The 20,124-nt window shown below is 52.6% G+C and overlaps 10 protein-coding genes across 11 annotated transcripts; 7 read left to right on the top strand and 3 right to left on the bottom strand.

Annotated features, from left to right (window-relative positions):
- Positions 1 to 321: 321 nt before the first annotated feature.
- On the top strand, positions 322 to 1,341 carry LMH87_001946 (uncharacterized protein; the record flags this gene model as incomplete). Its single annotated transcript, XM_056193316.1, has 4 exons — positions 322 to 543; positions 600 to 712; positions 781 to 952; positions 1,015 to 1,341. The coding sequence occupies 4 exons, from the start codon at positions 322 to 324 to the stop codon at positions 1,339 to 1,341; spliced, it is 834 nt and encodes a 277-aa protein (XP_056050367.1).
- Positions 1,342 to 1,418: 77 nt separating this feature from the next.
- On the bottom strand, positions 1,419 to 3,167 carry LMH87_001945 (uncharacterized protein; the record flags this gene model as incomplete). The annotated part of the gene is made up of 1 exon (XM_056193315.1): positions 1,419 to 3,167. The coding sequence occupies one exon, from the start codon at positions 3,165 to 3,167 to the stop codon at positions 1,419 to 1,421; it is 1,749 nt and encodes a 582-aa protein (XP_056050366.1).
- A 742-nt stretch (positions 3,168 to 3,909) lies between these two features.
- On the bottom strand, positions 3,910 to 4,858 carry LMH87_001944 (uncharacterized protein; the record flags this gene model as incomplete). The annotated part of the gene is made up of 3 exons (XM_056193314.1): positions 3,910 to 4,252; positions 4,324 to 4,598; positions 4,649 to 4,858. 3 exons carry the CDS (start codon positions 4,856 to 4,858, stop codon positions 3,910 to 3,912), a joined length of 828 nt encoding a protein of 275 aa, XP_056050365.1.
- Positions 4,859 to 5,330: 472 nt separating this feature from the next.
- On the top strand, positions 5,331 to 6,929 carry LMH87_001943 (uncharacterized protein; the record flags this gene model as incomplete). Its single annotated transcript, XM_056193313.1, has 2 exons — positions 5,331 to 6,546; positions 6,610 to 6,929. The coding sequence occupies 2 exons, from the start codon at positions 5,331 to 5,333 to the stop codon at positions 6,927 to 6,929; spliced, it is 1,536 nt and encodes a 511-aa protein (XP_056050364.1).
- An 838-nt stretch (positions 6,930 to 7,767) lies between these two features.
- LMH87_001942 (uncharacterized protein) lies at positions 7,768 to 9,999 on the top strand (the record flags this gene model as incomplete). 2 transcript variants are annotated; one of them, XM_056193310.1, is made up of 2 exons in its annotated part: positions 7,768 to 7,947; positions 8,037 to 8,201. In XM_056193310.1, 2 exons carry the CDS (start codon positions 7,768 to 7,770, stop codon positions 8,199 to 8,201), a joined length of 345 nt encoding a protein of 114 aa, XP_056050363.1. The 2 variants fall into 2 exon arrangements, with proteins under 2 accessions (XP_056050363.1, XP_056050362.1); XM_056193309.1 differs by having other exon boundaries at positions 7,768 to 9,999.
- A 502-nt stretch (positions 10,000 to 10,501) lies between these two features.
- Positions 10,502 to 11,891, top strand: LMH87_001941 (uncharacterized protein; the record flags this gene model as incomplete). The annotated part of the gene is made up of 3 exons (XM_056193308.1): positions 10,502 to 11,356; positions 11,418 to 11,771; positions 11,832 to 11,891. 3 exons carry the CDS (start codon positions 10,502 to 10,504, stop codon positions 11,889 to 11,891), a joined length of 1,269 nt encoding a protein of 422 aa, XP_056050361.1.
- A 464-nt stretch (positions 11,892 to 12,355) lies between these two features.
- LMH87_001940 (uncharacterized protein) lies at positions 12,356 to 13,846 on the top strand (the record flags this gene model as incomplete). The annotated part of the gene is made up of 1 exon (XM_056193307.1): positions 12,356 to 13,846. One exon carries the CDS (start codon positions 12,356 to 12,358, stop codon positions 13,844 to 13,846), a length of 1,491 nt encoding a protein of 496 aa, XP_056050360.1.
- A 187-nt stretch (positions 13,847 to 14,033) lies between these two features.
- LMH87_001939 (uncharacterized protein) lies at positions 14,034 to 15,674 on the bottom strand (the record flags this gene model as incomplete). Its single annotated transcript, XM_056193306.1, has 3 exons — positions 14,034 to 14,724; positions 14,793 to 15,102; positions 15,665 to 15,674. 3 exons carry the CDS (start codon positions 15,672 to 15,674, stop codon positions 14,034 to 14,036), a joined length of 1,011 nt encoding a protein of 336 aa, XP_056050359.1.
- A 1,292-nt stretch (positions 15,675 to 16,966) lies between these two features.
- LMH87_001938 (uncharacterized protein) lies at positions 16,967 to 17,401 on the top strand (the record flags this gene model as incomplete). The annotated part of the gene is made up of 1 exon (XM_056193305.1): positions 16,967 to 17,401. The coding sequence occupies one exon, from the start codon at positions 16,967 to 16,969 to the stop codon at positions 17,399 to 17,401; it is 435 nt and encodes a 144-aa protein (XP_056050358.1).
- Positions 17,402 to 18,565: 1,164 nt separating this feature from the next.
- On the top strand, positions 18,566 to 19,912 carry LMH87_001937 (uncharacterized protein; the record flags this gene model as incomplete). The annotated part of the gene is made up of 1 exon (XM_056193304.1): positions 18,566 to 19,912. The coding sequence occupies one exon, from the start codon at positions 18,566 to 18,568 to the stop codon at positions 19,910 to 19,912; it is 1,347 nt and encodes a 448-aa protein (XP_056050357.1).
- Between the last annotated feature and the right edge of the window lie 212 nt (positions 19,913 to 20,124).

Here is a 20,124-nt window from a genome sequence, read left to right as displayed (position 1 = left end):
AAAATCTGCTGTCCACTGGCGTCGGCTTTCGTAAACGCTGATGGTACCATGTATCTAGCAACAAGACTTATCACCAACTTGTTAATAAAGCCATATTTATGAGTATAAATAGCATGTACTGTTTCCATCGCAACGCGCCCAAACGGGCAACATCCGCTGACAAACTTGACGCCTCAACTCCGCATTTCTAGCCTCGTCAGCGCGGTGTGAGACCCATTTGCTATTTAAATGCTACGTTAGCTCTCCCCGCACATAGCCGGTACTTTTCAATTTCGGTTTGCCAGTTCCATGCTGCAGGAGTCCTTATAACGACGGCAAAAAATGACGGAAAGCAGTGGAAAGATTCGGTATCATGGAAATTGCCACTGTGGCAAGTATCGTTTCGAGCTGCTGATGCCTGAGATTACCTCAGGAATGGAGTGCACTTGTAGGCAGTGCAAGAAGAAAGGCTACCGCTGGGTAGCGGTGTCAGGGGATAGTTTGACAGTGGTAAAGGACGATGGGAGCTTGAGGGAATACAATTCTGGGGTTCTCATCGATAAAGTACATTATTCTGCCGCACACTCATTACACATCTCCGATGTTAATGCCATTGCTAGTTTTGCCAATCCTGCGGTAACGGCGTCACTGGAGTGCACTCTTCAGGTCCACTCAAAGGGCAGACGCTGGTCAACATCAATCTTTTGATGGAACTGAACCCATTCAAAGTCGGGTAAGCGATTAATGCCATTGATGGCAATATCGGATTTGGAAAGAGACCATCTAAGAAGCGGAAACTAGGGCCACCACGGTGAACACGGACGAAACCAAGCCATCTCTGCCCGCGCTACCAACGGCAGACTCGCCAGCCGTGCAGCACGGATCATGCACCTGCGGACAAGTGCGGATCGAGACGCTATACAGAGTACAAGACAAGCAAATCAAGTCTGACAATTGCAGCTTATGTAGCAGAGTATGTATTTACGCAGCCGAGAGCATAGTGCATGTGCTGCGCGCCGTTACTAATGGCGACAGCTTGCCTTTGTCGGCTCCTATGAAACCAAAGACGTTGTTCGCATCCACGGCAAGGAAAATACATTCGAATATCTTTGGAACGCCAAGATGGGCGGACCAGCCATGTGCAAGACGTGTGGCGTGTATATGTTTTGGAGAATCTATGGCCCGCCCATCAGCTTTTTCGACAAGCTGCCACCTGAGAGGCTTCCGATCGTCATGGATAATTATGCAAAGAACATGAATGTGCAGCCAGTCAGTGTGCGCATGCTTGATGATGTCGAAATGGAAACTTTAAAAATCGATCATGACGACTGCGGCACTGAAGGATACACTCTCGATAATTAAGAAGAAAAAAGCAAATGTGTGTTCAACTGAAGCACATATGTTACAAAGGGATTGAAAATCTCAAACTACTAGTGCTCTTAATTATCATCCATCTCCATGTCCTCGGCATTGTCGTCTGAAAATTCAGCCTCGCTCTCAGAGTAGTCATCAGCAAAGTCCAAGCTCCTTCCATTATACATGCCCGTGTTCCTGTGCCCGTCTCTTGGAAGCCTCGTGTGATTATTCGCTTTGATCTTTCCCTTTTCCCGCTGCAGTGCAATGCGATCCAGTATGTAGTTGCAGCAGCGCCAAACACGTTCGCGGTTGCGGAGGCCATTTGAAATCTCGCCCAGATTCCGAAGCGCAAAGTAAAGCTTACGCCAATCTGTACCCTGCCGAGGGAGCAAAGTCGCCGGGACGGGCTCGGGGGCAAAGTAGCTCTTGGCCTCGAGCTCCTTTAGCTGAGAATTGAGGTCTCGCAGCTGCGCGCGTTGCTGGATCGAGGATTCACCGTCAGCCTCAATCGCACGAATCCAGTTCTGTAGATACTCTCTCTGGTGGCTGAGGGCGAGCGGATCCTTTGCGATCTCGGCCTGGGAATAGGCAGTCCAGCCAGCATACGGGCGCGCGCACCAAGTTTCCCAGATCCAGGGCATGTCGTGACGGATATGCCCGAAATAGAATGACTGCGGGAGATTAGCCGAAACCTCAGAAGACAGATTCATCTGCGCAATCTCATCGATACTGCCAATGATGCTGGTTTCTTCCTCGCCGGGCCGAGGCCCCGCGAATTCTTCATCGGTAGCCAGCTGTTGCATTTCCTCACGAAGCGCAGGCACAAAGCACGGGTTCGCGGCAATCCACTCATCGCCTTCGACATGGTTCCAGACCCGGTCCTTTGTCGCACGACGCACCGCTTCATCATGAGGAAAGATTTTATCCGTAAAATGGTATGTCGACTCGACCTGGTACCAGTCAGCCAAGCCGGCCACATCAATCGTATTGAAGCGCTTGAGCGACGCGCGCTTGAAGACCTCGAAGCATGCGGGATGGAACGGCATGGCTGCGAGATGGCGGCTGCTGGCGGCGCTCGCCCAGTTGTGCACGTGGAATTGCTCCTGCCTGTGGCGCATAGGGGCAAAGACGGCGGCCGAGCTGGACGTTATGTCGAGATGATCCCGCAGGCCGGATAGATAGATGGGGCACTCGTCGTCGAGCTCGAATTCCTCGTCGCCCCTCTCCGGCTCCCAGTCGCTTGGCTTTGGGCACAGAAGCTGAAAGGTGTTGCAGCCTCGAAGCTCCTCGGCCGTAATGTTGTTTCCAGAGTACGCGTTGCGGAGAACACAGTTGGGCCCGGAGATGTGCTCGCGGCTGCGCCATGTCTGGTCCCGCTGCTTGTACTCTTCAGTCAGGGGCACGATGACGTTGCAGTCATCCGATGGTAAGCCGTTGAGAAATTTCACGTATGATTTGCCATTGGCGTCCAATTCCATGTCGCTGTCATTGTCGTCGTTGTAATCGTCGTCCTCATCGTCGTCCGACATGTCGTCCAGACAGTCTTCGACACTCACGCCTGACGGTGTTGGCATATACTCGTACTTGGCATCTTCTGGATGTTCAACCTCTTCTGGAACGAACGACACGTCTGCGGCGTCATCGGCATCTTCGATGCCATTATCGGTCACCACAAAACATCCAACACAGTCGGTTTCGTTGGTGAGAGGGAAGCCTTTGCGTATGCGTCGCGATGCTGCCTCTGGAGGCTCGTTTACCAGTCGCATGCGGCCAACATTGCCGCTGACACCACAGAGCTGGCATCTAACATCCGTACGTTTTAAAGAGACCATGGCGACACGTTAACCAAGAGGCGGAATAATAGACAAAGGTGTTTTGACGAAACTCCTATTGAAGAGGCTGATGAGAAAAAAGAACAATCAGAAAGAGCCGTATTTGGAGTATTTTATATGAACCAAGTTTTTCAAGAGGCTTCATGTTATTGCGTATATTGACGGCAGCGTGCCTACTTCATCCGCCACGGCGAACAAAGGAGGCTCGCTCGCCCGCTTGCTAACGACCCAGACTTCCTCATTTGGGAATGGCCCATCGCCACACGGCGCGCGGGAAGGAGCGGCACAGGCACTCTCCATCATCTCACGATGACACAAGGAACCGAAGAGTGCATGTTGTAAAAAAGAAGTCTTGCTCTAACTCGATTCGTCGGCGCCTATCGAAGCGGCCAATTGCTCAGGCCTGTGGAATCCAAGTTCGGCTGGTTGGCCCCAGAGGCGTTTCTTCACGCGACCGTGAATGATTAGCAGTAGTTGCCCGCAAATTTAGCACCGCAGCGTGAATTACAGTGGTGTCAGCGGGTGAGCTAGCCTTGCTCGCCGGCGTCAGCCACTACAACTGTCGTCAGTAACCTGCAGGCGGTTGCTCACATTGCGGTGAAACGGAGATTGATGCTGGGACTTTTGTTCACGCTGGTACCTGCGATTACGACCTTGTTTCGAAGAAAGTTTCATCGTCCATTGCCCTGGTCAACTGTTTATATGTAAGATCCGAGATCCCAAGCACAATCGGTCGCGCTCGCTACAGAGGCCCATTGTACTCGGCGGCCATGTCACTAACGTGCCCCAGGGAGACATTCCACATTGTCGGTCGCCCGTGCATGACATAATTCCATTGAACGGACGCGGCATGCTTCTGGGCGTACTCTTGCAAAGCCTCTGGAACCAGGTCGTCTCGGTTGCAATCCAAGCGCCGTATGATGAATGGAACTAGATGTGCGTCCAATACGGTAGGGCCATTACCGAAAATCCATTCGTCTTCCGCGTTGCGGACAGTCATGACGTCCCGGAACAGAGCCCGCGCTTGGTGTTCAGCTTCTGCTACTCTAGCATCGGTCAAGGCATTTTCGAGTGTCTCTCTGTGGCTGAATGAATGTGAGTCATGCTCAAAAGACGGATGCCAATTTTTTTTCTTGCAAATTCGGGGGAGCCTTACACTTTCTGCTTGTACTCCAGAGCTTGCCTATATTCCTGGCTTATGTCGTCTCTCTGCAGCCGCTCATCGGCATCGCACGGTATCTTGTCCATGCGCCTCCCTTTCGGAATCGACAGACACTGGCCTTGAATTGCATGCAAATCACGCAAGAGCTGTCGGATCTTTGACTCTTTTGCCTCTGGAAGGAGCCATGGGTAGTGAGAGCACAACCAGTAAGAAATATCGAGGCTCTCTGGCATTGGCTGCGACAGAGTACCACCGGTCAAGGTAGGTACCTACTGAATGTTAGCTCGCCACGCAGGGGAGAGAGTTTGCGAAATCATACTAGGCCTTTTGGATTAATTTTCGCGAGGTACTCTTCGCTGATGTTTTCATCTCGATGCAAGTTTACGAGTTTGTTTGAGAGAATTATTCCGCCACCGTCGTCTAATGCCTCGTTCCCCAGCACGTACGTGTACATGACCATGATGGAATAGAGCGAAAAGGGAAACATGTGAAGCGTGTAAGCGCTTGGATCACCTTTGTCGGCCTCCATCTTCAGAGTCGCGTGGGGATGTGAACAGAATGTACCAGTAGAGTGCGAAAGTGAAATTAATGCGCGGGGTAATCATCAACAGGCTGTGTTATCAGGCACTACGAAAGTACGGGCAAGGCTGTAAGCAGTAACAGATCCCATCCGCCCTAAAGCGCCTTCGGGAATGTTCTCATGAAAGTTTTCAGCTTCTTTAATTTGAGTTCTTCTGCAGCAGTTTACAACATTTTGATCGGTCATGGCAGTGTAGCAGTGCCGCAGCTACTTTTCGGGCGGATCGAGGTCAAGTAGGCAGCGTGACTCATCCTCAATAATTGTTGGCTGCGTTTCAAAGTCCTTGTCTACCGAAATCGTCCAACGATTCATTTCGTATCGGCTTGACAAATTCAAATTTATTCTTCAAAGCGATCACATCACTTCAAAAAGCTTCAGACCATTTGGACGGAGATTCTTTGCGCAAAATTCACGCACGGCCATGGCCATGGCCACCCGTCAATTAAACATCGAGCTACTTCCTGCCGAGCAACTTCTTCGAGAGTTCCTGCTAGACTGCTCCCAACTTGTTCCGGGGCTGGAGACCTGGATCACGGGTGGCTGGGTTCGCGATCGCCTCTTGGGGATACCGTCGTCCGACCTTGACCTGGCGTTGAACAATCTGACGGGCAAGGAATTTGTCACAGTTCTACAGGCCTTTTTCGCAAGACCGGAAATTGCACAGAAATACTCTGAAAAGGCATCATGTCTGGGAATGTCCCAGCCCTACTTCTCGAGAGCGCACATTGCGAAGAAAAATCCCAAAATGTCCAAGAAGCTAGAAACGGCTGGATGTATCCTGTTTGGCTTGGACGTGGACCTTGTCAATTTGCGGAAAGAGGTGTACGATGGAAGAAGTCGAGACCCCGACATGGAATTTGGCACGGCGGCTGAGGATGCATCTCGTCGTGACGCGACGGTCAATGCGCTATTCTTTCATTTGGAAAGGCAAGAGGTGGTTGACTTTACTGGTTGGGGCATCAAAGATCTGGATGCAAGGACCATGAGGACGCCCCTCGAACCGAAACAGACGCTTATGGATGATCCTCTGAGGGTTCTTCGTTTGATAAGAGTCGCCAGTAAGCTCGGGTTTTCCATTGCGCCAGAGACTGCTCGTTGTACGCTTGACCCTGAAGTGCACCGAGCGCTCGACACGATAATCACTCGCGACAGAGTCGGGGCCGAACTGGACAAAATGATGGCAGGTAGTAACACAGAGACTGCTTTTGACTTTTTATTCGATTTTCATCTCTACTCGCCCATATTCTTTCGGTCGGACTCTACGGTACTTGAGAATTTGGCGTCCCAACACCCGGCGTGGAGGATACAGTCTGCTTCTTCTTCTCCGTGGCCGAGAACCTGGCCCCTGGCATACAACATGCTTGGTCGCATTTTGGTTGGCCAGAGCAATCTATCGCATCTGATTCGATCGTACGAAAACATTGAGTACCTTTGGTTATTAGCGGCCTACTCTCCACTTGCTGGACTGCGACAAGCTCTGCGCAAAGAGATTGTTCGAGAGGCAGCCAGTTCCATCAAGGCTTCCGCAAAGGCAGCAAAGCTACTCGATGATTCTTTGGGGAAATTTGACTCGATTCGTACTATGGTGGCTTGTTTTGAAGAGCAGGCCGGCCAATGCTGTTCACGAGGCGAATGCGGTATGGCAATTCGTTCTTGGGGTGCGACATGGATAGCCCAGCTTACATATGTCCTGCTGGCAGAAACGCTACACCAAGACACAGCCAAAGACAACGTGACCAGCTTTCAGGTGTCTCTTTTCGAAAGCATGTTAGAAAAGTACGCAAATTTCGCAGATTTTGTTCTCTACCAGAAGCTACAGAACGCTGTTCTTGGGCGACCACTCCTAAACGGCATAGAAATACAAGATTTATTCGGGCTACAAAAGGGAGGCAAGTACCTCCAAATCATCACAGAAAAATTATTGAAATGGCAATTCGACAACGCAGAAGCCACCAAGGAAGATTGCAAGAAATGGCTGCTTCAGGAGAAATATGTTCTGGGGTTGCCTACCACCGGCTAAAATCGGGCTTTATTTATAGTACGTTCCTCTTAATAATTCTTATGAGATTACACATGCTACATATTTTCCGTTCTTCTCTTTTTTTTCGGTCGAGCGCAAAAGACATTCCTCCAAAGATTGTGCTTCCAGCGCAAGTCGTTTTCCTCGGCGGCCGAAGCGGCGCTACCCGAGACGTGGAATTGGACCGCACATGGTCGTCGGCATTGGAGGCAACTGCAAAGAAAATAAACATTGCAACCAGTTCTAGTAGAGTATGAGATATACAACAATATATTGGAAAGAATTAGAAAACTAAGCAGCCGGGCGGTGCTCTGTGAGCGGTAGTGGTACTGTCATCCATCATGATACTTGCTGATCATACGGTGTAGTTGCGAGACGACGATATATCTATCTCTAAGGGTATGTTCGCGATATTTACGTATATACTCAAATCTAGAAATCTGCATAATGCTCCTATGTCAGTAAAAATTCCCAATTTTAAAATACATATTAAGTGCTAGCGTTCGCCATTGCCCAAGCATGGATGTAGATCGCCACAGAACGGTGTGTAGAGTACGCCATCTCATGTCAGCGGGAAGCAATCTTGTCCAGACGAGCAAAAATACTTAAAGGCCAAGGATCGCACTTCATTTTTCAGTCCTAAGCTTTGCAGCCCACGTCATATTTGAACCCTTTCCCGACTTGGTCGGCAAAACCGACGAGTTTCCCCATTCATGCTCGAGACCCCGGCTGAGGACCCTAGGCGAAATCGGTGAGAAAGGCGGGACAAGAAAATCAGGCTGCGAATAATACGGAGGAAAAACTTGCCGACCGTCGGCAAAAAAGCATTGGGCCCACGATGGCGGCCCGGTCGGAAATTTCGCCTTCACATTCATCAATCTCGTCGGCTAACGAGACACGGCTCACCGCAACCCTACCGCAGCCACAGCCAAGCGCACAGCAAGGGTCGCACCCAGATGCAGCACGATCGCGAGGTGCATCAGTGCGACATCAGCAATCCCCGCAATTGATTCGTCCCGTCCGTGGAGCCGCCGCGGACATTCCGAGTACCGGTGCCGGGAGTTCAAGCTATCCACACGGTCGGACACGGGCCCGGGCCGCCCGTAGTCGCAGCTTCTGGCCGAGGACAAGTCGGCGCACCCGGCCGTCGTCGACTGCTGCTCGCAGAGCTTACTCCATTGCGAGGCTCCCCGCGGGCCGCTCATACCCAGTCGCTGCTCGCGAGGCTCGCCGGGCCAGGCTGGCCTCGCTGCCGCGCCTTCTCATGTCTGACTCTCAGGCGGAGGAGACCAGCCAAGCGTCGTCTCCGAGCTGTGAGAGCTCAGCCGCCCCAACACCATCCTCGACCACCTCACCAGGGCAGGCCTCGAGCAGCGCCACCCGGGTTCGCGTCAGCGGGGGGCGCAACGGACCGCGGTCGCGCAAGGGCTGCTGGACGTGCCGCACGAAAAAGGTCAAGTGCGACGAGACGCGGCCGAAATGCCTGCGCTGCATCCGCCTCCGACTCTTTTGCGACTACGAGCCCCGTGACAAGCGTCCGTCTTGCGACGAATCTCCAGATGGAAGCTCGTCCGGGCAGTACTCCTCGCACCGCGCGCTGATCACCAGCCAGCCGTGGCTTCTTCAGGTTGCGCCGTGGCGGCGTGCGGCAACTGTGCCGATGCACATGCCCGTCTTTGACACGGCGGCAAACTCGCTAAAACTGACGTCCTTGGACCACGAGGCCATCCGCTACTACCGCACGACATTCTCTCAGCGGCATTCCACAAAGAACACCGACTTTTCCGTCTTTTCCATCATCTTTACGCTGGCCGAACGGGACCCCCTGGTGATGCGCGGCTTGCTGGCGCTGGGTACGCGCAACATGCACCAAGGGAAAATAGCGTCGCGTGAAGACCAAGAGGCCCCAGCTGGCTGGTCAGGCCTGGGCCATTACTCGGCTGCCCTGCGCATGATGGCAGACACGATAAGCGCCGGCGAGAATAGCTTCATAGACCTGGACGTTGCGCTGGCGGCCATCTATCTCATGCTCATGTATGAGCAAAAGTTTGGCGATGCTGCGTACTCTGGATGGACAAATCATCTCAAAGGGGCTGCTCTGCTGATACAAGAGCGATGCAGCGACTGGCCTGCGCAGCTGGCGAAGCCCCCAAGAGGAAGAGCATCATCATCGTCATCGTCACTATCAAACGATACAGCGCTATCTACTACCCAGACGCCACCGCTGTCTGTGTTTGCTGCGCGCATGCTCGTGTACTTTGCTTTCATGGACGGGTTCGGGTCTACATTTGGGCTGGGCGGCGAGGTCAATCGAGTCATGCACAGAATTGTACTGGCCCACGACCCTGACATTGTGCTGACAGAGGCCTTTACCAAGCTACATCGTTATTCAGACGGCCTGTACAGGGCCGTATTCCGGCAAAACTACCCAGCGAATGAGATGCTAGCGGATGTCGCAAATCAGCACATCACCGACATGTGGCAAGCTTGCTGCGGCTTGCGATACCTGGTTGCCGACATTTCCAGCTACGAAGGTGATGCGGCTCGGCATCGTCTGGCCGTGGTACAAGAGTCTGCCGACTACCTTGCCGAAAAATATCCAGAACTCGTCGCTTTGGCCACAGAGATGACACCCGATGCGGATGTCCCTGACATGGTGGCCACCAACTTTCGCGCCTTCATGCCGCTTTATTTCTCCAGCTTGCTCGAGATGCATCTGTTACGGTGCGAGCTGGAACCACACGTAATGACTGCCGATGAGAAGAAAACAACTACCGCGACCTACATTGCCGTCATAATGAACCTCGCACATCAGATCTACAAGCACGTTGGCCTTGAGCTTCTGCATCTCATCACGTATCCGCTATTCCTCGTAGCGCTGCAGACAGACTCGGATTCGACGCGCGATTGGATTCTGGCGCGGTTCCAGGATCTGACGGCCTTTGGACCAAATATCGAAAGAGCGCACAACTTTTTGCGAATGGCGCTGCAGAAGCAACAAGAAACAGGCGAAAAGATTAATGTGCGCAACGAGTTTAAAACTGGCAAACTACCGGTGTTTGTGGTGTAGAAAACTCCGTCTTAGGAGATAACCACGGTGTGTCTTCGGAGTTAATCAACGCGTGCTTTGCGAAAAGGAGGAAAATGGATGCAGATGGAATGGCCCGGAGTATATACAATTAATTGATACCCTTTTAACCTCAGCGGCAAGCATGCGCGGATCGCTGGCCGGATAGCCTAATCACTCGGCGGCCAAGCCGGGCCAAGTCTCCACCGCCGAGGCAAGATATCCCGATCCTCCGCGTTTCGAGCGCCGGTCGCTAGCCGAACGGCCAATTGACTTTTAAACTCCGCTAGAACTGCCCCTTGATGCGCCTCTCATCCACCCATCCTATCATTGCCTAGCGGAGGGATCAACTGTCAAAACGCGAGGCAGCTAATTGCATGCGCCAGCCTGTTTCCAACGACGTCACTTGTGGTGCCTATCTCGCCTCGACTAGTTATATAGCGGCGCACACCACCAACAAGCCAACTCGCTACCATACAACAACTACCTGCCCACATCACTAAAAATGGCCAAACAAAACTTGGAAATTTCAAAGCCCATTACGCTGCCATGCGGCCTCACCCTGCCCAATCGCCTCGCAAAGGCCGCAATGGCCGAGGGCTGGGCCGGCCGCGACCGGCTGCCGCACGCCGACCTCATCGAGACGTACCGGCTCTGGGCCGAGGGCGACTGGGGCCTGCTCATGACGGGCAACGTGCAGGTCGACGCGACCTACCTGGGCACGCCCGAGGACGTGAGTATCAACGAGCGCGTCAGCCGCAACGCGCACATCGAGGCCTGGAGCCAGTGGGCGGCCGCGGCAAAGGGCGCGCGCGGCACCCCGGCCATTGTCCAGATCAACCACCCGGGCCGGCAGTCGACCATTGGCGCCGGCACCAAGGGCCTCTTTGGCAAGTCGATTGCGCCGAGCGCCATTGGCGTCCAGCTCGGGACGGGCTTCGTGGCCAAGGCCGCCGGCGCGCTCGTCTTTGGCACGCCGCGCGAGATGACCGACTTTGAGATTGACGACGTGGTGCGCCGCTTCGCCACGACGGCCAAGGTCGCTGAGGACGCGGGCTTTGCGGGCGTCGAGATTCACGCCGCCCACGGCTATCTCTTGTCGTCGTTTCTGTCGGCCAGGAGCAATCAGCGCAGCGACGACTACGGAGGCTCTCCGAGGAAACGTGCGAAAATTGTTGTGGATGTGATTAGGGCCATTCGGGCCGTCGTGTCGCCCAAGTTTTGCGTCGGCATCAAGATCAACTCGGTGGACCATCAGAGCGCAGGCGAGTTGAAAGACTGCCTGGAGCAGTTGACTGAAATCACAAACGTCGGGGTCGATTTTCTTGAAATTAGTGGTGGAAACTACGAGGATCCCACGGCAAGTACACTTCAAGCACACTGCTCTTTTTGGGGGGGAGGGGTCGCTAACACTTTTACAGATGATGGAATCCGTCGCCAGCGAAGCAGGGGTCAAGGTATCCGCAAGCACGGCAGCGCGCGAAGCCTTTTTCCTAGACTTTGCCAACTCCATTCGCAAGACATTCCCCAAGCTTCACCTCATGGTCACTGGAGGCTTCCGCAGCCGGCTTGGACTAGAGTACGCCGTCAAGAGTGGCGCCTGCGACTTGGTGGGCGTCGGGCGCCCGTCTGTTGTCGAGCCGAGGCTACCAAGGACCATCATCTTCAACCCCGACGTGAGCGACGAAGATGCAAGACTGCCCACAAAGAGCTTCTCTCAAGCTACTCTGAGCCGATGGCTTGGAATCAAGGGATTGGGGGGCGGCACCGAAACGGTACGTAATTGCGATGATACTGCAAAATATTACGCTGATACTAATTTTTTTAAAACGCAGATTGGTTATGTCGCTGCAATTCATAAAATGCAGCAGGCCGCCGCCGCGGCGTCGGTGTAAGCGGCCGGGAAAGGGGACTAGTTATTTGCTCTGTTTTTAGATCGCATCATTTCCGTAGTGCTTAGCCTCTGATTGGATTGACGAGTGATATAGACCTCATATCAGAAATACCACGTACATCACATTTATACTGCATCATCAAATAGCCTCAGCCATGTTTGTCGAAAGCCAGTTGCACCGGAAACAGGCACCGGGTTAGCGCTGTGCTAGCTGCCGCAGGACGGCTCGCCGAACGTTCGACCCCGCGTTGTCGCTAGACATCCGAGGCAACTCACTAAACTTTGCCGAAACAGCCTGGCGGCTCCAGCTCCACCGGCCCGCGTAGCGTGCGCCGTCGCCGCCGGGTTAGTTGCGCCGCAATGCAGCCACTCTTCATATATACTCAGACCCCGAATCTCTAAACAAGCCGACACCACTCGTCCTGTAATTTATTCACACCATCATACGGCATACCATTTCCAACCATGCCGGCAGCAACATCCAGCCCGGCCGTCAAGGCCGGCCACACGGACTTTGACCTCATCATTGTCGGGGCAGGCATTGCAGGTATCAATGCTGCGTATCGCTTTCAGAACGGCACAGCCGCCGGAAGCTCTTATGCAATCTTCGAAAACCGCGACGAGGTTGGGGGCACCTGGGATCTCTTTCGCTACCCAGGCATCCGCTCCGACTCGGACATCTTCACCTTTGCCTTTCAGTGGAACGCGTGGCCGAAGAAGGGCACCATGGCCGGCGGCGATGAGATCCGCGCCTACATCAAGGAGTCGGCGCAAAAGACTGGCATCTACGACAATATCCGATTCAAGCACAAGATCATCGCGGCCAACTGGGAGTCTGAGCACTCGCGCTGGGCGATTACCGCCTCTGTCCCCGGTGCCAAGGAGCCCAGGGTCTTCTACAGCCAGTTCATGTATCTCGCAACGGGGTACTACGACTATGAGACGCCTCTCAAGACTACTATTCCTGGCATCGAAAATTTCCAAGGCAAGGTGCTGCACCCGCAATTTTGGCCGAAAGATCTCGACTACGCAGGCAAGGACGTCGTCATTATTGGCAGTGGCGCGACGGCAGTAACCCTAGTGCCCTCCATGACCGACAAGGCCAAGCATGTGACGATGCTGCAAAGAAGCCCAACATACATCTTCCCTCTGCCTCAGTACGGAACGCTCGCCCAAATCGTCTTTTTCCTCTTTCCGCGCTCCGTCTCGCACCTGCTTCTGCGAGCCGGCTGGATCCTCCAGCTCGTCTTCATGATCCAGGTGTGCAAGTACTTTCCCGGCCTCGTGCGCCGCGTCATCAAGCGCGAAAACGTCAAGCGCCTGCCCGCCGAGGTGCCGTGGGACCCTCACTTCAACCCGCGCTACAATCCCTGGGAGCAGCGCCTGTGCGCCTCCCAGGACGGCGACATCTTCGCCGCGCTGAGCACCGGCAAGGCGAGCATCGCCACCGACACCATCGACGTGGTCACCAAGAACAGTATCAAGCTCAACTCGGGCACCGTCCTGCACCCAGACATCATCGTCACGGCGACCGGGCTGAAGCTCAGCTTTGGCGGCGGCATGGAGATTACGGTGGACGGGCAGCACCTGGACCAGTCGAAGCAGTTTCTGTGGAAGGGCACGATGCTGCAGGACATACCGAACCTATTCTTTACCATTGGTTTTGAGAATGCGTCGTGGACGCTGGGCTGTGACTGCGCGGCCCACCTGACCGTCCGAGTCATTGAGCAGCTGCGGAACAAGGGCCTCAAGGTCGCCGTGCCTCGCATGAATGCAGAAGACCAAAAGACAATGGTACCCAAGTCTTTATTCAGCTTAAAGGCGACGTACCTTGATAATGTCAATGAGAAGCTTCCCAAAGGCGGTAGTGGCGTTTGGGCGCCAAGAACAAACTACCCAGTGGATATGTACAAGTCAAGATACGGCGACATTCAGACGAATCTTGATATGAGTTAGAACTGATCTTTGTATAATAAAACACTTAATCTAAATCCTATAACAGATGCTATGTACTTCCGTCCTTTTACGTACGCCGCGCCCGTGGTACTTAGATGCACCATGGATGTTGAGTTCGATCGCTCGACATTGCCTGGTTGTGGAACTGACGTACTCTGCGTTCTGAATTGCAATAACCATAGACACTCTACTCTTGCTTCTGCTCCCCATCCTTCTCCTGCTCCTCCAGGAACTTCCGGAACTCCTCGTCGGTGATGGGCGCATCTTTGGGGTCGTTGCTCTTGGGCTTGCGAACGTCTTTGCATGGCAGCACCGCGGGATCGATATACTTTGTATGGTCACTGACTCTGCATGTGAATTTGGCCGGCAGAAAGTCAAAGATCTTTTGGGCTTTGCCACACGTGGGACCTGCACATTCCTCTTTGCTGTTGCACTTGGTCACGGTCGTCTCATATCCCTTTGGGGCTCCCAGGAGACCGTCCTTGTACCAGTACTCTGGGTAAGTGTGGGCGTAGAATCCGAGCCTGAAAAGAGAACCATATGGCACCGCCGGCACGAAATCATTGCCATTCGTGATGCGCGCGGAGAAGTTGCTGTCTTTTGTCACCAGGTCGGCAAACTCTTGATTGCCCACGCGCGGCGAGCCGTACGAGTAAATGTCGCACGCGATTCCTCGAGTTCGCAGGTAGGCTCCCGCGATGGTCGCTACTGCACCTCCCAGAGAGTGTCCGGTAACGACTACACGGTAGGACTCCTGCCCAGTCTTGCCCAATTCGGTCTTGAGTGTCTGCTCTAGGTCGGCCTTGAGACCGGTAAATGCCGTCTTAAACCCGTTGTGCAGGTTGCAGCCGACGCACAATTGCCCGGGGAACAGATCTCTGTCGCACAGTTAATAAATCATCCAGGATTTATTGTAGTGAGGGTAAAGAATGTATCAATCGCTTACTGAGCCGAAACGAGATTTTTGGCCAAGTCTGTTTGGACATCCACCAAGGACATGGGATCCGTGCCCTTGAAAGCAACGACAATGTGCTTCTTGCTAGGGTTTGTCGCGACATACCCTGCGATAGTACCAAACTGAGCATTGGTAAACTCTTTGACAGTCACTGTCCCTTGGAAATTTGTGCAGACGGGGCTTTTTCCATTTGTGCAGACTGCCGTATTGACAGTCGTATCAAATAACGCGGCACAGTAAGTCGCTTGGGCGTACTGCGAGAACAATTCAAACTCGGCGGGCGAGGCCTTGTCAGAAGATTCTATGGAAGAAGTTAGTTTTGAGAACTACCTATTCGTTACGTAATGCATATGACTTTGAATGAGAATGATACTTGGATTAGCCATCCCGGGCTTTTCTCTAGGAATTCTTACCCTGGCGGACCACAACTGTTGGGGATGCTACAGCGCAAGCAACGCCGGCTAAAATGAAGAAAGCAGTTGGTTGCATACTGAAGCCAGTAGAAATAATTGAAATGGTGAGAGAGCGAGTGAGCTACTTGATGAGTACTGTAAGCGAGGAGCCAAGATGGCGAGGAGTATGATCAGCCGCAGCAGTAGACGACTCTATATGTATCTGTAGCTGCTCGATGCCAACGCAAGGCATGAAATATTGGTGGCTCGATAATTTCTGAACATTAAAGTATCTGACTGGTCGGTCACAATTGCATAGGGCAGTCCTGAAGGACGCGCAAGGGCGGATTGTCCGCCTTGGCTGTGTCTTACAATGCGCATGAGCTAATACAAATTGCTGAGCCTGACTAGAATCCGGGCAGGGCTTAGCTCTTTACAGTGTGACCCTTGCTTAATGACCGATTTAAGTACCGGCAGACATGGTTACGTGTCAGTTAGGCGAACTGCGGTTCAAGTCGATCGCTGCGAGTCAGTGCGAGCCCGCAGCTTTATGTATCAAGGGGCGCAGGAAGCTGACTAGTGTCTCTGCCAAGAGCAGATCCAAGCACAACGTTACTGCCACCCACGCTATAAAACGGTAATAAAAAGCGTTGGGAACGTGGCAGCATGGTTGGGTCCCCATTTTTGTACATGATCTACTCCAGCTGCTGGCACCGGCCTGGACAGCCTCGGCCAAGGCACAAGTCACGAATAACCTCACTGCCGACCCCCAACGTACGATAGCTTTTTGAGACAGTTTCAAGAAAAAGAAAATATAGTTGAGTTTGATTAAATCCGGGAGAGGATTTGACTATATCATGCAAGACTTAGAAATAGCTCTGAAATTGTTCCTTGTTACCCACGAGCATCTGGTCGGGACAGGGCCGAACGTCCAACTGCCCACAGCGGCACTAGACTCCAAGCATATCAGTGATTATATGTTTTATGAGAAGTAGCTAGCATATAAATGTCGTCGGAGATACTGGAATCCTTTGCTGGCAGGTAGTTGCACGTGCGCATCGCAGGAATTGAGCTCGGTTGGGATGACGAGTGTGACAGTAGTGAGTGTGGTAGAAAATGAGAAAAACTCTGTGTACGCCTTTGAGCAGTCAAAAGCGCGGCTAGTATAACGTCTCAATACTCTTCTTCTCAATCTCTACTTTTTTGTATCTTTCATTGGCGTCTTTATCATCTTGTGGCTCGCTCGTTTTGCTCACGGTGCTTGTTCCTTTTCCAACAAGAGTGGGCAATGTTGTTGACACGCACGTTGTCCAAGCAGGAAATAAAAAGCCATATCAACAGACAGCACCAAACTAGCAAAGAACACGAAAAAAAATCGCGGCGATAGCAAACGCATGGAAGTGCTTTATGGCATGCCGCTCTTGGCATATTTTATGAGGTAGCCACAAAAGAAATGACGAGATTAAAAGAACCATCAAGGCAGCCTTGAGCCTCTTTATACTACTAGCTAAAAGTATTAATTACCATATATGTGCTTGTATTGTTCCAATCATAGTGATGTTTGCTCGTCACAGCAAAGGTGGATGGTGCTGCTTATGTGCTGCTGAAAGAGAAGGAGAGTGACCTGCGTAGCAGAAATGAATAACAAAGCAGCAGAGACTGGTGCAGTCTGTCATCAAGCCAAAAATTATAAAGTCTTCGAATTGTCTACTTTTAGCATGAATAATTTCAGCACCCGACTACACCACTCGCTTTCGAAACATACACATCACCATGTCATCATTTTATAACCCCAACATCGATATGGATACCACAGAGTGGATCAGAGGTAGAACCGTTAGCCAAGTCTTTGCTGACATCAAGAGGTTCTTGCTGTCAGCAGAGTATGGCCTAGATCGTGTGAAGGAGGAGGCAGACAACCTACTGCTCCTGATGGGGCAGGATCTCAATAAAGAGGATTTGACCTATGCTGTGATGATGATGGCATTGGCAACGGAAGCGCTGGCGCATGAACAAGACCGGCTGAGCCTCTGGGTTGATGCCCTTAATGGCTATGTGATCCTCGTCCAGCTGGATGCGTCCCAGGCGGAGGAGGCGCGAGAGGGCATTGATCGATGCTGCGCAGCGATCCGCTTATTCGAAGACGAAATTGTAGAGGTCCACTACTCTGCGACCGAGACAGATGAAGAGCAAGGCCAAGGACTTTAGATGCTGGATTTTATTTCTGGCGCCGGAAGCGCTGCATAGCAGCGAACAGTGTGTAAATCAAGACATTTGAAATATGACCTAGAATCATGCCTGTCTTGACTATGTGAGTTGCAAATGCTATGAGTGCATTTCTCAGCCGTCACTATGAATGACATGAAAGACAGAAACTAGCAGCAACGCAGGTGTCTCGAGAAAAGTCATAGTCGAGTTATTTGACTTGCTGCGGTGGTGTTGACCACCGCTCTCAAAGCATAGGTTGCTCACGACTCGCACCTGCCTAATAATTAGATAAATGAGTCTAATGCAAGTCCTGGGTGTATTGAGTTCGTTGCGCGTCTTTGCCGTGCGTTGCATTAGGTGCATGGGGCTGCGAGGCCTGTAAACGCATCTCAGCCGCGAGGATGCGACGCTGTCCATGCAGACTTGCAAGATCAAATTTGAGAGCCTGATTCATCTGGTGGCGCCGCCCCGTGTATTCCGGCACGCCTTTTATATAGTGCCGAGGCTTTTTCATGTCTAACATGTGTAGCAGCCATTTTAGGCAGGTTGTAGGATTCAAGCCACACTCGCTTCAAGCTAGCTTGGTGATCAGCAGCTTCATTATTGTGAGGCCGCCTCTGACTCCTCCTCCGCACGAACCTCCGGTCGCAAGCCACATCCATCCGTATCCTGAGCTAACTGGCACGTTGTGCATTCTAGTCTCTGTATAGCGTAGTTTGGAAGTCCTTCGCGCTTTGTATTCGACGTCGGCGCTTTGTGTTCGACGTCGAAGAAGCCCTCTTCGTACATCTTCATAACTGACGCTCGTAAAAGAGATGAATGGTGTTTTTTGCACGCGATCCTAGGCAACGTGTGAGGGAATATCACGATAAACAGGTGTAGCATTGTTGGGACACTGGACAGAGGAACGTGCTCGTGGCGGAAAACAAGCCGCTTATTTGTCGATCCGTTGTAGTATCAATATGATGAATTTAGCGCCGAAGCTCAAAACACACAATACGTAAAGGGTGGAAGTATACGAGCTAGCAAGGGTCTAAATAAGCTTGAAATAGGCAGAACTTTTCCCCCGCGGCTCTAAATACAGCTCGGGGCGCTCACCAGACGGCCATCGTCGCATCATGATGATTGCTCCTGCATCTATTATCACCTTGATCATCTTGTAGCATGCGTCCATCTTCTTCTATACGCCCGGTACTTGGCTTGCTGCTCTTTGCAGTAACTATCTCGGCATGGCGTCTATTCCCGATCCCCCCCTCGTCGGATAGCTTCTACAAGGTTCCCAGCTTGATCAGCCTCTACCCACCCGGCAGCATTATCAACTACCGCGATGTGCCAAGTGCCATTGGGACTTTTGGGGTCAAGACAAATCTTGCTTCTGCGCACCAAATCCTTTACCGCACCAACGACGGCGACGGCAAGGCCACGGCTACGGTCTTGACGGTCCTCATCCCTCCCAACGCAGACTTTGGCGCTGTTTTGTCGGTCGTGATGGCCGAAGATGCCGTGAGCATTGACTGCGCACCGTCATACGGCATGCTTTTAGAGTCGGAAATCTTCAGTCGTACGAACTCCGCCACCGCCCAGTTGCAGCTGCTGCTCATCGAGGCCGCCATGGCTCAGGGCTGGGTCGTCATTGTCCCGGACTTTGAGGGCCCCCAAGCTTCCTTTTTGGACAGCAAGCTCGCCGGCCAGGCGACGCTCGACGGAATCCGCGCCGCGCTCAAGTCCGGATGGTTCACCGGTATCCGGCGGGATGCTGCGTTGACTCTCTGGGGCTACTCGGGCGGCGCGAGCGCCGCTCTTGTGGCCGCCAGCATGCGGCCGACATACGCGAGCGAACTTGATATTTCTGGTGTCGCGCTTGGCGGCTTGTCCTCCCCGAATCTATCCTTATCCATTTTCACCGAGATCAATAAGGGCCCTCATGCAGGATTAATTCCTATGTCACTCACCGCCGTCGGCAAGGCAGACGCCACGTTCCAGGCCTCGCTGGACAAGCATCTGCTTGCGAGCGCCAAAAACAAGTTTTACCTGCCCAGGACACAGTGTTTGGATGCCAACCTCGCTTCGTTCAACAACGTGGACGTTCTGGGTATGTTTGACTGCTGGGATTGTGTGAAAACCGATCTTGTCACTGCCCTAAGCAAGCATAAAGAAGCCACATACGTGCCACGTAGCGGCAGCACTTTCATCTACCACTGTTTGCATGATGAGCTGACTCCTATCGCGGAGATTGACAAGGAAGTGCAGGAGTTCTGTCAGGAGGGTGCCATTGTGCACTACCAGCGCGACCTTGGCCCCAACGTGAATCATCGCAACTACGGTGTCCTAGGCGCACCGCATGCTATCGAGTGGCTGCGAGGGATCCTTAATAGCTCTGAGAGGGAGACAGTCTGCTCTAAGGAGGCAGTTACCTCGGTAGATCTACCAGACTGGTTTCTGGACGCGTACCCGACCACTATTCGCAATGCGCTTGTCAAGCTCATCGCCGGCGATATCGGTGCTGGGTGAGGCGTAAGTGGCAGATAATATTCTTCTACCTCAAACGCTCATTACATAAGTAGTACTATGATCAATTCACTAGCTCGGTAAGCCTTTTTCTCACAGGCCTGATCCGACCTTGCTCCATGCTCTTCGCTACTCTTGCCCAGCATGGGATTTCAAGCGACGAGCATATAGTGTGAGGTTGAGTGTCGCGGTACCAGTTCTGTCACTTGCAGAAA

The sequence above is a fragment of the Akanthomyces muscarius genome, chromosome 3, assembly GCF_028009165.1.
Source record: "Akanthomyces muscarius strain Ve6 chromosome 3, whole genome shotgun sequence".
Taxonomy (NCBI): Eukaryota; Fungi; Ascomycota; class Sordariomycetes; order Hypocreales; family Cordycipitaceae; genus Akanthomyces; species Akanthomyces muscarius.
Note: the sequence above shows the minus strand (reverse complement) of the source record. Positions and strands in the feature narration are given on the sequence as shown.